At 31.9% G+C, this 12,612-nt stretch overlaps 1 protein-coding gene across 4 annotated transcripts; it reads right to left on the reverse strand.

Annotated features, from left to right (window-relative positions):
• Window positions 1-5,647: 5,647 nt before the first annotated feature.
• LOC107954318 (rhodanese-like/PpiC domain-containing protein 12, chloroplastic) lies at window positions 5,648-12,089 on the reverse strand. 4 transcript variants are annotated; one of them, XM_016889839.2, is made up of 9 exons: window positions 11,692-12,045; window positions 11,503-11,619; window positions 10,685-10,776; window positions 9,428-9,528; window positions 9,235-9,345; window positions 8,497-8,605; window positions 7,798-7,848; window positions 6,435-6,485; window positions 5,648-5,960 (listed from the first exon to the last, which is right to left on the reverse strand). In XM_016889839.2, the coding sequence occupies exons 1-9, from the start codon at window positions 11,918-11,920 to the stop codon at window positions 5,880-5,882; spliced, it is 942 nt and encodes a 313-aa protein (XP_016745328.2). In that variant the 5' UTR covers window positions 11,921-12,045; the 3' UTR covers window positions 5,648-5,879. The 4 variants fall into 4 exon arrangements, with proteins under 4 accessions (XP_016745328.2, XP_016745329.2, XP_040953586.1 ...); XM_041097652.1 differs by lacking the exon at window positions 5,648-5,960 and adding an exon at window positions 6,739-6,849; XM_016889840.2 differs by lacking the exon at window positions 7,798-7,848 and having other exon boundaries at window positions 11,692-12,089.
• Window positions 12,090-12,612: the final 523 nt, after the last annotated feature.

Raw genomic sequence — 12,612 nt, forward strand, 5'->3', positions numbered from 1 at the left:
TAGATGATTTAGTTTAATTAAGAGAAATTAGGAAAAAAGACTAAATAGAATAAGGTGTAAAAGTTGAATTATAGATTAAAAAAAAGTATAAAGGGCCAAAATGGTAATTAAGCCAATTCATAAATATGAGGCGGCATAAGTTGATTGAATTGAAGATATTAATTGAAGATATTATTAATTAAGGTTTATTATTAAATTATAAATTATATTATGAAATAAGTTAAATAAAGACAAATGTATGGTAATGATTTAATACAAGTGGATGGTACAGATGATACTGTACATTTATGAATAAAATATATATGTACATTATATTATTATTTGTTGTTAAATAGATTTTTTATTAAATAAATAAGATAATTGACAAATGTATAGTACAAAATTTATACAAGTGTAATTATATAAATATGTACAAATGTAATTAAATAATTGGTTTACTTAACATTTAAGCATAAGATACAATAAAGTAAATAAAATAAAGTAAATAAAAGAAACTAAAGAAAGAAAAGAAAGAAAAGAAGTAAAAGAAACAAAAAGAACACCAGAAGCCATTCGAACAGGGGAAGAAAGAATAGGAAAGAAAAATAAAAGGGAAAGCTAGGGATTTAAAGCTTGAAGTTTAATTGGTAAGTTAAATTAAATCTTTTTCTCTTAAATTTGATGTTTTAGATGTTTTAAAACAAGGTTTTGATGGAATTAAGTTGATATTTTATAAGTTCATAGGTTTTCAAGTATAGTTTATGTTGAACAAAAAGATGAATTAGGGATTTAAATGAATGAAATTCAAGTTAGTATTGATAAAAGAATTAAATTGTGAAGTAAGCTATAAGTTTTATGTTTTAGGGGCTAAAATTGAGGAAAATTCAAAATTAGGAAAATATGCTGGAAATTTAATAGTTAAATTTGAGTTTGGATGAAATTTGAATAGAAATAGAGTGTGAATTGAATTAGAAAAGTAAGTAAACTTAGTTAGGATTAAATTGGGAATAAGGTAGGAATTGATTAGAAATTCAATTATTTATTATAATTAGTGCTGTAATTAATAGTATTATTATTATTATTATTATTATTATTATTTTCGTAGCTAACAAAGAACCGGCATCAGCATCAAAAACAAAAGAGAAAGCTATCAAGGACTAAAACGGGAGATTTACGGTTTGTATTACTATAATTCAAATTATTCATTATTTAATGTTAAATTTAAATTATGTGTATGATAAGAAAATAATAAGGTAAGTGACTTTAATGAATTGAATTTGGAAAATTAACTGAATGAGAAAAGTATGTGTTGGTATTGAATTGTGTTTTGATTAGTGAATGGAAAAGTATAATTGATATTGAAAATGATTTCTTGAAATAAAAGTGAAAATTGGATTGTGAAATTGAAATACCCTATTAACTAGTCTGGCTAAGTCGGATATAGTTGGCATGCCATAGGATTTGGAAGAGTACAGGATTTATCGGCCTTGCCGATCAGACACTTTATGTGTCGTTTATCAGGCACTTTATATGTCGTATTTCAGGCACCTCATGTGTCGTTTCAGGCACTTATGTGTCATATACTGATCAGGTACGATGTACCGTTTTAGGCACAATGTGCCGTACTGGTGTGTTTGGGTTGGAATCCGTGTATCCGTCAAAATCCAGATTGTTAATAGGGTGAATAACTGAAATGAGAAATTTATATGAATATGATTGATCATAATATTGAAAATATTGAAAGAAATGAGAAAAATGAATTATGGATTGAAATTGAATTTGGAAATGGAAAACATGAACTAAATGTTCATGTAGTAAATCTAATTAAAGTTATGACATATGATTAAAATTGATGCATAGTTAAAAGTGTATTGTTAATACCAACATAGTTTAAGAATGAATTAATGTAAAAGAAAATCAATTGTTATATACTTGATATTTATATTTTATTATGGTTATTATAGTTTGAATTATGGTAATACCACTGAGTATAAAATACTTAGCATACGGTTGTTTCTGTGCGCAGGTCAGTAGAAGTCAAGAGTCCCGGTCCAACATCCAAAACGATCCTGACTCCAACATAAATTTTGATGATGTTTTCTCCCTAAATTGAAAGTGACATGTACTAGGAGTTGTATAGGTTGTATAGATATGCTTGTAATGTTGGTTGTAAAAATGGTATACCGTATTTTGATATTAGTTTAATAAAATGGTAAAGATTATATTATATAATTTGGCATTAAGTTAGAATGGAAAATGAATGAAGTTATTAGTTAATTTTGAATGATATTATGAATGTTTAGTTATTAATTTACTATGTTAATGAATTGGTCATGATTTAGGTATATTTGAGTTTAAATTGTTTTTGGTTTTGGATTGGTTGTTGTTTGAAAATTGCAGGGAAGGTTATATGTTTATAAAGGAGATATATTGAGTTGTTTTTTTTTAAATCTAGAGTACTTGAACAAGTCTCGTTCCATTTTTAATATGTGATTTAACCTCGAGGGTCCATTAAAAGGGATTTTATGATTTAATTTTTATATGTTTGTTATTTACTTGTGAATTGATCATAAATTGACCGATATGTTTTGTAATGCCTCATAGCCCTGTTCCAGCGATGGTTTGGGGTTAGGGGGTGTTACATAACTGTTTGTATTCTGCTAGGATAATCAAATTACAGGTATGATTTATTAATGGATCCATATATTTAAGGACCTTAATGTTTATATACTTTGTAATATATTAAACTTAGGTGTTTGATATTGAAAGTGGTAAGTTGTCTATATATCATTCCAGGACTACGTGTAAATATGAAAATGCCTAGTTATGTACTCCGAAACCAATCTTTGTACTATACTTGCTCAAGGGTCGTCTTTTACTTTTTGTTTTTATTTTGCCTTACTTAAGGACAAGCAATGACTTAAGTGTATGAGAGTTTGATTTATCGTAATTCGATATAGCAGATTAAACTAGTTTTCATACTTAAGGAACTTAAATACGAGCAATTTTATTATATTTTAGTTAGTTTCCTTATTTTTGTTTGAATTCAATAAAAAATGTAAATTGGGTCTTTTTAAGACCTTAGGGTCCGAATGAGGCCTAAAAGTGAGCTAACGTACTTAGTGAGTGTGTAAAACACCATTCAAAGACATAGAAACTCAAGGATGGTCGTTGTGTTGCAACACGAGAAGTTCAATGTCACGACATAGGGAGCAAAATACAAGAATTTGAATACTGTCTTTGGTGTGGCGACACAACCATAGGATGTCGTGACACACCCTTGAAGCCAAACCTAAACCAAGGCATATTGTCTTCAGTGTCGCGATACAGGCACAGGGTGTTGCGACACCAGCCCTATACGGGAAAGATTTACAAGATGAGGGCGTTTTGGTCTACATAATGAAAATTAACATGAAAATGTCAATCAACCTAAGGTTAAGGACAACAGCCAACCCTAACTCTATAAATAGGCTCTTTAGACACATGTTAAAGGATAGCTTTTAGATTCTCAGTTTTTCCCTGTAATTTAGATTCAATTTTCTTTTCTTTTAGGCTTTAGATTTCTTTTTAGTTCTTTTCATTTGTGTTTTTCGAAGAACTTGATTTGTAAACGTAATCAAACGTTTGTGAATTTATGCGCTTTCATCAATCAAATACAACTAGGATTCTCTTAAACTTTATTATTGATTCGTTCTTTATGCTTTACTTATTTATCTAGTTTATTATGTTTATGGATCCCAATATATGGCTAATCCTTTTATGGGAGATTAGTGAGTGGAGGTGTGATTAACTAATTGCTATGTAGGGTTCTCTTAGCGAATCGGCTATTTAAAAGAGAAAAAACTTAAACCGTAGGCTTAACGACCCTAAAAAGTCGTTTAGGTGGGAATTAACCCAAAATTAGTATGGCCTATCTGTGAACACCTTAGCCTTGAGTCATTAGTTTAGTTGAAGATCGAGAGATCTTGCTAGGGTAACGGTTAGTTGATTGAATGAAACCTGAAATAGGAGTTAGTTATGACCATCGAAGCGAGCTAATCACCCATGTCTAGATTTGATTGAGTTTAGATATTAGTTTTCTGAAGTTCACCCTTTTATGCAATTTTTATTTCTTTTCTTATAAAACCCAATTTTTTCTATTTATGTTAAGTTGTAATATAATTTATTTAAAGTACTAATTAGATTTGTTTGCATTTAGGTTAAAGTTAATTTAGCCTTCGCCTTCCTTGGGTATGATCCTCAGAGTAGTTACTTACTTCGTTGTAAAAATTTAATTACAACTTAACTCGTATACTTGCAGACACCGCCTTAATTCCACATCTTTAGTTGCAGTGTTCACACTTTGAACGTTAGTACATCCGAATGTAGTCAAGTTGTTGACGTCATTATAGGGGAGGGAGTGCTACTAAATTGATTTTAATTTTTACATTTTTATAGATTAATTAGGAACTTCATAAATTATAGGTATGATTTTTTTATTTTATTTTTTTCTAACATTTTTTTAGTGTATGACTCAAAGTAGGGGAACGCCTATAGAGCCAGACATTGATCCAAAGAGAATAATCTAAAGAAACCGTCGACAACAACAACAACAGCAACAGTAGATGCAGAACCAACCACCTGTTGTAGGCAATCCACCACGCGAGAACCCGTTGTTCGACGAGATTAATAACGCTAACATACAAGATCTACCACCACCACCTCAATTACCAATAAACCACCTATGGCACGAGAAGAGCAAACTTTAAAGGATTATGCACTACTAAATCTTGATATGGTCCAAGGCAGCATTACAAGGTCAGTCATTACGACGAATAGTTTTGAAATGAAATTGGCCATGATCCAGATGATTCAGAATAATCTACAGTTCAAAGGCACAATGACGGAGAACCCAAACTAGCATCTAAAACGATTCTTTCAACTCTGTGATACTATTAAATATAACGAGGTCACCGATGACGCTATTCATCTTCGGCTGTTCCCCTTCTCCTTAATCGATAATGTGTTTACTTGGCTAGACTCGTAAGCTCCAGGATTGATCACGACATGAAACGAACTTGTAGGAAAATTTCTACAAAAGTTCTTTCTTATTAACAAAACAATCCAACTAAGGAGAGAGATCGCCACATTCAAACAGTTAGAAGGAGAGTTTTTTTTCTTTTTTACTATGCCTAGACATGATTTTTTTTTACCCATTTATATAGTAATACATTGAAACTAATATTATTGAAGAAAATAAACCATGTGCTATTAAAACTATAAATCAACCTCTTTCCGTACAAACTTGTACTCTACAAATGGATAATTTTCCTTTTTATAACACTAATTCAATTTCCTTTTTATAACTTCACACCCCAAGCCTCTAATAGAGATGATAAAATAACCCAAACTCGATAGGTTCTAATAAGCAGAATAAGCTGATTGGTTGGTTGAGTGTTTGGGAAGATTTGGTGATGGATGAGGTGAAGGGTGAGGGAGGTTGATGATGCTGAAAGCTAAGAAGAAAGGTGTTCAGGATAAAGTTATAGCGAAATTAAACAATAAAGCTCTACAATTTATCAAAAATGAAAATCTGGATTAACTCAAAAATTGATGAAAAGGTAATAGTCGAGAAATTTTCATTAGCAAAAGAATAAATAATAACTTGCAATGGTCAGCAAAAAACCGGTTTTAATAAAATTTACATATTTATTGAATTTAAAATGAACTTTTTCGAAATACACTTAATTCCAGATACTCAATACAACCACCATAATTAAGCAATAACAAGTTTTGGACTTGCTAATTATTGTGAAATGTTAAACTCTATAATACCACGGAGGGCAAACCCAAAAATTTGGAGCCTGAAACCACACACGTGAAGAAAACATGAAAATAGGAGCAATGGATACGTGAGGATCTCAGTAAGTAGGAACTGATGGATCCACCTTGGTTGCATACGCATGTATTCCCCCTGATATATTAAATATTTTCCTAAATCCCTGTGTCAAAAAAGTAAATAAATTCGTCAACAACACGGAACAAAGGAGAATGAAAGAAACCTTTGAAAATTATCGTCCATGTATCAGAAGCAAAACAATAATGGCAGAAAATGGAATGGACACTTGCGGTCAAACGGAAAGGGAAACAGAAACAACAAAGGTCTTAACTTGAGAAGTCTATGCACAAGGTGGCAGAGAATAACTAATGTTTTACAGATCTAATTAGATCTAAAATTCAATGCTATGCGGCAAACTTACATTGCGTCGGACGAGAAGTACAATGTAGTACACAACGATATATCATAAATTACAGCACAAGTGACAAGCATATTATTGGTTTTTCTAAACATAAAAGGGTAAAGAAATGAGTAACTATGTTCACAATGAGACCCCTGATGAATTCCAAAGAAACGCATGCAACAACTGTGAAAGCTAAACAAGAGAAACAGAGAATGTAAGGATGACGATCTTAACCTGAGTCTGTAACCACTTGGCAACCTGTAACGACCGCATGCCATGGTGACACTGCAATTGTTACATTTTAACACGATCAATACGGAACATCAAAGGGTCAGAAGAGAAACAAGCATAAAATGCAGGAGAGATCATTGAATATTAAATGCCAGAAACTACTCATAATAACTGGAGTCAAAACATAAATTAATTTAAAAATCAGAGGAAAAAAATCATTTTATTAATGTATTAAGCAAAACTTCAAATAATTTAAAGAAATTGCATGAATTTTGCCACTGAAAGCAGATCATGAGGAAAAACTTACAGAAGCTCATGGCTAGAAGATTGCTTCTTCAGTGGCCACAAATTGTTCAAGCGGAGGATAAAGAATTGTAATAGATATCAATTTTAATCTCTCAAGGGAAATTTTGATAATCTGATGAACAAAAATGAAAAGTCTCCTAGCTTAGCATAATGCAAAAAAAAACATGACTAACCGGATCTTCTAAGGCTTTGCTTGGTAGAATAGAAAGAAAATTGGAAATATAGAAACTTGAAGGGGTAGAAAGATAAAAAATATAATTCCTCTTTCCATAGGTGTGCTTGATAGGAAAAATGGAAAAATTGAAAGAAAAAGTAATTTTCTTTTCATCCATAGCTTGGTAGAGTTGAAAATTAAAAGAAAAAAAAAATAAAACATTTAGAAAATGCATAATTTCGAACTAGCATACACATCTCTCTCATTTTTTCTCCTCTCATCATTCCAATTTGGAAGGATTGGTTTTTATACATTAGGAAGGAAAATGATCACCTCTCCTATTTTCTTTCCTCTCACTTTTCTTCCTTGCCAAGCACACTCAAAATTTATTTTCATTCCACTTTTCCATCCCCTCCTTTCATCCCTTCACTTTTCCACCTAACCAAGCACACCCTAAGAGTCCCGTCCCATTAAGAGATGTCAAAACCAAGGATGCTCCAAAAAAAAAGGATTTCCATTGCATCATTACAAAAACCACAATAAAACCTCCCATGCTTGGCCTCTCAAAGTCCAAAAGGTTATCGCTTAGTATCTCTGACAATCAATCCAACTTTGATGCACACATTAATACAAAAATATAATGAGCTCCTCAACAAAGATGCTAGAAATTTCACGGGAAGAACAGATAAAGACTTTTTTTAGGAGTTGGCTTTGAGAAGCATAATGAAATGACCACATGGTTCTGGCAGCATAGAATCTAGACAAATTAGCTTCACCACTCTCCCCGCAACAAAAAGAAAAAGAAAAATAAGTACCTATTGAAACTAAGTAGAAGCTATAAAATCTAGGCAGGATAAAGCCTAGCAAGAAAAAAAGACTATTGAAACGAAGAAAAGTAGAAAATACCATGGGAGATTCAAGCCTATTCTTCCACGAACAGGAAAGGAATAATAACACCTAAAAGGTCGCAAGTAATGCATCAAATATTAAATCTTACAACATCATTTACTGCCAAGCAATAACTCCATTGACAATAATAGAAATGCCAAGAAAGAACTCCACTTACAATAATAGACACCCTACCAACAACTAAAAACAGCTTAAAGGTAAATTCAAGAAATAATTTTACAAATTCTTTTCATCAGCATAAATATTTGCACCATGTTGAAAATTGATGTGGCCCAAAGTTTAATTATTTAGGTGTAAAACCTATTCAAGATGAACTACTACAGTGGCAAAAGTTAAAAGATAATTATTCTCTATCTAAGAGACTGATTAGAATAAGGATTCCTTTATGGTAAGATCCAACTCCAATAAGTATATCATACAGTTCACTAATCTAGTCCATAAATTGCCTGTGAGACCATCTCAAGGTAATTACAAGAAAACAGAAATAAACTAGAAGGCACATATCAAGAAAGAGAAAATTCTTTTTATGTGATTGGAGCAAGGTCACTTTTCTTTGATCAACAAGATCAGAGTTACGCTTAAATTTGTTTTGTTTTATTAATTCTTCCACACAATTAATAATCAGATGCCATTGGTTTTTGTTAGCTAAATGCAGAAAAAAATAAAATCTTGACATTGACAAAAAAAAATACTCACTAAGACGTATGTATCTTTTGTTGGATCAAATTTGCTAGTTATTTCTGGTCCCCAACTTCCAAACTGGCGGAGAGGAAGAACCTGGAATCCTGGCAAAGATGCTTGAGACCTGTCATGTCAAAAAGACAGACATGAAATAAAGTAGCCATCATCCTCTTCAAAAGCAAAAAACAAAGAGTACCTTAGTATAAAATTTTCCAGCTCTATAGTGCCTTGTGGTGATATAATTCACTAATTGAATTGTAGGTAAAATATTGTATTACAAGATCTTGTAGTGCTACTGAAGGTAAATTTTCAGGTTGCTAGCCTAAACAATAAAATTCAGGTTTCCGAAATGCTATAAAAGAATCATGATCATTAGAGAAATTTCAAAAATTATTCCAGTCTCTTGTACAAATATGAATAGGAAATTTCCAGGAGTATTTTTCAAACCCCTGCCAAATAATATAATGTTTAAACTGCTCATGCCATCCCACTTTTCTTGCAGCTTTTTTCATGATCAAATGCTTAAAAGCTTCATAACAATGCTTAATCAATTAAGAGTTAAAATCCGTTTCCACCATATTACCAACACTAAGCATTTAGAGTTGTTATGTGTATTTGCTGTAGTTTTTATACCTAGAGGTAAAAGTAATTCTAGTAACTTTGCTGTGTACCACATTCATCTTTTAAATAATGTTAACTTGGAAAATCTACTTGATTGTTTTTTTTGTCTTTTTTCAAATTAAGCAAGCATACACTTCTTCAGGTTCCCGGACATCTATCAACTGAGCCTCTTCAATGAAACTGGGGTCTTGCATTTTTGCATGGAACTCCTCTGGTTGAATGTCTTTAAGCAATGACTCTTCCCTGAAGCAAACCAAACATAGTTACAAACTGCTTTGCTTCATCAAGCACAGGTTTCAATTGGGCAGAGGGTTCCAAGAATTACCTCTCAGATAGAACTTGTAACAAGTGCCATCCAAAATTAGTTTTACATTTCACAACTTTGTTTAAAGGTGCACAGAAAGCAGCCTCCTCGAATTCTGGTACCTGGTATATTTTACCATGGGAAAAAGATCTTTGCAATTAAATTTCAATCCTTCTCTTCTTCTCTATTTAACATAAAGGAATCTGAATAAAGATATTTTATAAAACTGATCAATTATTTCCATAAAAAAAAAAATTAAATCCTGCAAATGTTAAATTTTCAACAAGGAGACTGATTAAACTTAAAAGAAAATCATTATAAAAGGAGGGGTAATGATAGGCATAGAAAGGCCACAAAGTATCATGAGTGCGAAATCAAAATATATTTACAGAACGCTTCATAGTTTGTAGGTTATTCTTTAACATGCATAAGAAAAATTTGCTGCAAAATCTGTGTTATCAGCATAGGGACTGTAAACTATGCCCTCACATGAACAACACTTCACAGTCTAAAGAAACTTTGAAGCTTATGCCAAATGCAAGCAATTGACAAAGCCCAATAAGAACCATAATAGCAAGATACAGCATAAAAATTTACAACACATTGAATTTAGAACTCAAATGAATAAATCACTTCTCCCACAAATGCACAAATAGTCATTATTAGAATAATCAACTCAAAGTTTTTCCAAATTTTAAAGCCAATATTAGTTGGCTTTTTGAATCAGTAAAATTTATGGAACTCATTATGAAATAGATGATGATAAAAGATCGGTAAAATCTTCAAATCCAAAGATTGAAGATCGTTTACCTTTTAAGTGATATCAAGAACAATGTCATAAATCTAAACTGTGAATAGAAATTAGAGAGTTGCTACCAAAAATTTAATACCAACTAGCTAAGATTCCCTCCTACACAGACTTGAACCCTTAAACAAAGTTGAAAACAGGGGAAGCTATGTGCATCAAAAGCTTGCTTATAGAGAGGGAGCGTGGGTACAACATTTTCTTAAATAAGCTTCTCTTTGTTACTTGGACATGAGGGATGGATATAAAACCAATAACGGTATATACCCAATATGAATATGTTTTAACTTTTCTAAATTTCTCCATATATTTGAAGCTTCGTACCTACATATCCATGTCCGTGGGATATGTGTTGGACATGGGTACTTCAACTAATATGAAGAGTTGAGACAACATAGAAGCTTCTTAATATATTTTTAACTCTTCAAAGAGTAAATATCTAAAAAAATTAAAATAATAGAGAATTCACATACCATTTGTCCCTTTCTCACCCATCCAAGCATTCCCCCCTCTTGTTTGGATGGACAAATTGAGTACTCAACGGCAAGGTCACTTAAATCCTCCCCTTCACCAAACAAATAACAAAAAATGAAACTACTTGCGACAGTTAAATATCATACAAGGAACATCAAAATTGATTTTAATCTATGCTCTATTTTCTTGTTGCCTTAAGCATATAGGGCCCGTCTATCATTGAGGTTCAAAAATGCTTTTCAAACCAAAAGTAATGGTAAACAAGGAGCTTTCCAAACCAAACCATGTTTTTAACCTGTGATTTTAACCCGAGCCAAAAATCCAAAATTTTTTAGCTTTTAGCTGAAATTACTTTCTTATCTTAGTTAAAGTCCAACATATTTTATATTTTACAACATGGACATTTTATTTTTTCAAAAGCACTTTTTGACATCAATGGTAAACATGGTCTTCTTACTTTCAAAAGAGGTACTTTTCACTTTTCACTTTTCAATCTCAATGGTAACGGGAGACTGGCCCTTAGTTTTATATTTCTCTTAAAAGGTGCTATAAAGCAAAAGCAAGTGATAAAAAGTACCAATTCTAATATACTTAGTTAATATAGAGATAAATCATATATTATTCTGAATTTATATAAAAGAATATCAATTGCAAAGAATTTAAGTTTTCCAGTACATATTTACTTTTGTATATGTTACATTTTTAAGTTACCCAAATAAGTGATCAACACATCCCAAAATCTGATCAATAACATACACTCTAAACTCTTAAGTATTCAACAAATAAAATTTAAAAAAACAAAAGGGAAAAAGAAAACCTCCAGCAATTCTCTGTTGTAGCTCCAACAAGAGCTTCTCGTCATCTTCTTTTAGAAGCAAGTGCTGCACCAATATTTCTCTGTTATCTCCATAGCTACTCTCGGAGTTAAATGAAGCTGCAAAAGCAAAAACCAAGTCAGAAAAAAGAAGGAGAAACATGGGTTTAGATAAAAACAAAAAAGACCAACCTGATAGTCTGAGATGGGGATGACCCAGCATGGGAGAGAATTGAGTGAGAGATAGAGATGGAAGAGAAGGGCGGGAAGGTGAGAAGAAAGAGTGAAAAGCAGAAAAAGAGGAGAGGTTATGAAGAGGATAAGAAGGGAAGGAAGAGACGGAGAGGATGGGAATGAAACATTTCCTAAGGACAAGGAGAGTAGGAGATGCAATGGGAGGGAAATGCGTCGCTCTTAACATCGTCTCTCTTCTCACTCAGATCGCTTCACTCACTGGGGTGATTTACTAGGTGTCCAAAAGGAACATGAAAAAAGGGGGGGGGACAACAGCAAAAATGGGATTTTGGATATTCCATGGGCTGACTCAGATATGGATTTCACCGAAACATCATCTGTTTCATATTGGACTTTGATGGATCTCATGCCCACCACCTAAACACAAGACCGGGCTGGCGCTGGCCGTCTACTACGTTTAGGTTTTGGATAAAAAGTATTTAGAAAAGAGTTGGATTTTAACTCAATTATTTAAATTATACTATATTTAATTAATTAACAATTGAGTTAGGGTCCTTTGGATGAGCGGTACATTTATCTATGGTTATTGTAAAAACAGCGATTGCGGTAAGATAGATATTATAGCGTGAGAAAAAAAATTAAACACACTGCACTAAAAGGAAACACTCATCCAAAAGGGCCCTTAATTTGAATAGTGAGTTTGAATACTATAGTAGTGAAATTATAATCAATATGTTTAAATTCAAATGCAATTATAACGATGATGTGAGAATGGAAAATGACTTAAAAAATTTTATGTATATATAAAATAAATCATTAAGAATTTTTTTCAATATAAAATATATTGAACAACAATTAAAATTATTTAAAATAATAATTAAAAATATTAAACTTATGTTTATATTGAAAATAAATAAT

This window comes from Gossypium hirsutum, chromosome D07 (genome assembly GCF_007990345.1).
Source record: "Gossypium hirsutum isolate 1008001.06 chromosome D07, Gossypium_hirsutum_v2.1, whole genome shotgun sequence".
NCBI lineage: Eukaryota > Viridiplantae > Streptophyta > Magnoliopsida > Malvales > Malvaceae > Gossypium > Gossypium hirsutum.

Excerpts from the sequence above, each read along its gene's own strand:
- LOC107954318 (XM_016889839.2), bottom strand. The coding sequence starts at position 11,920 with ATGTTAAGAGCGACGCATTTCCCTCCCATTGCATCTCCTACTCTCCTT. Across the intron at positions 9,346-9,427 it reads TTACAAGTTCTATCTGAGAG|GGAAGAGTCATTGCTTAAAG; the intron begins GTAATTCTTGGA and ends GGTTTGCTTCAG. Across the intron at positions 6,486-7,797 it reads ATAGGCTTGAATCTCCCATG|TGTCACCATGGCATGCGGTC; the intron begins GTATTTTCTACT and ends TAACAATTGCAG.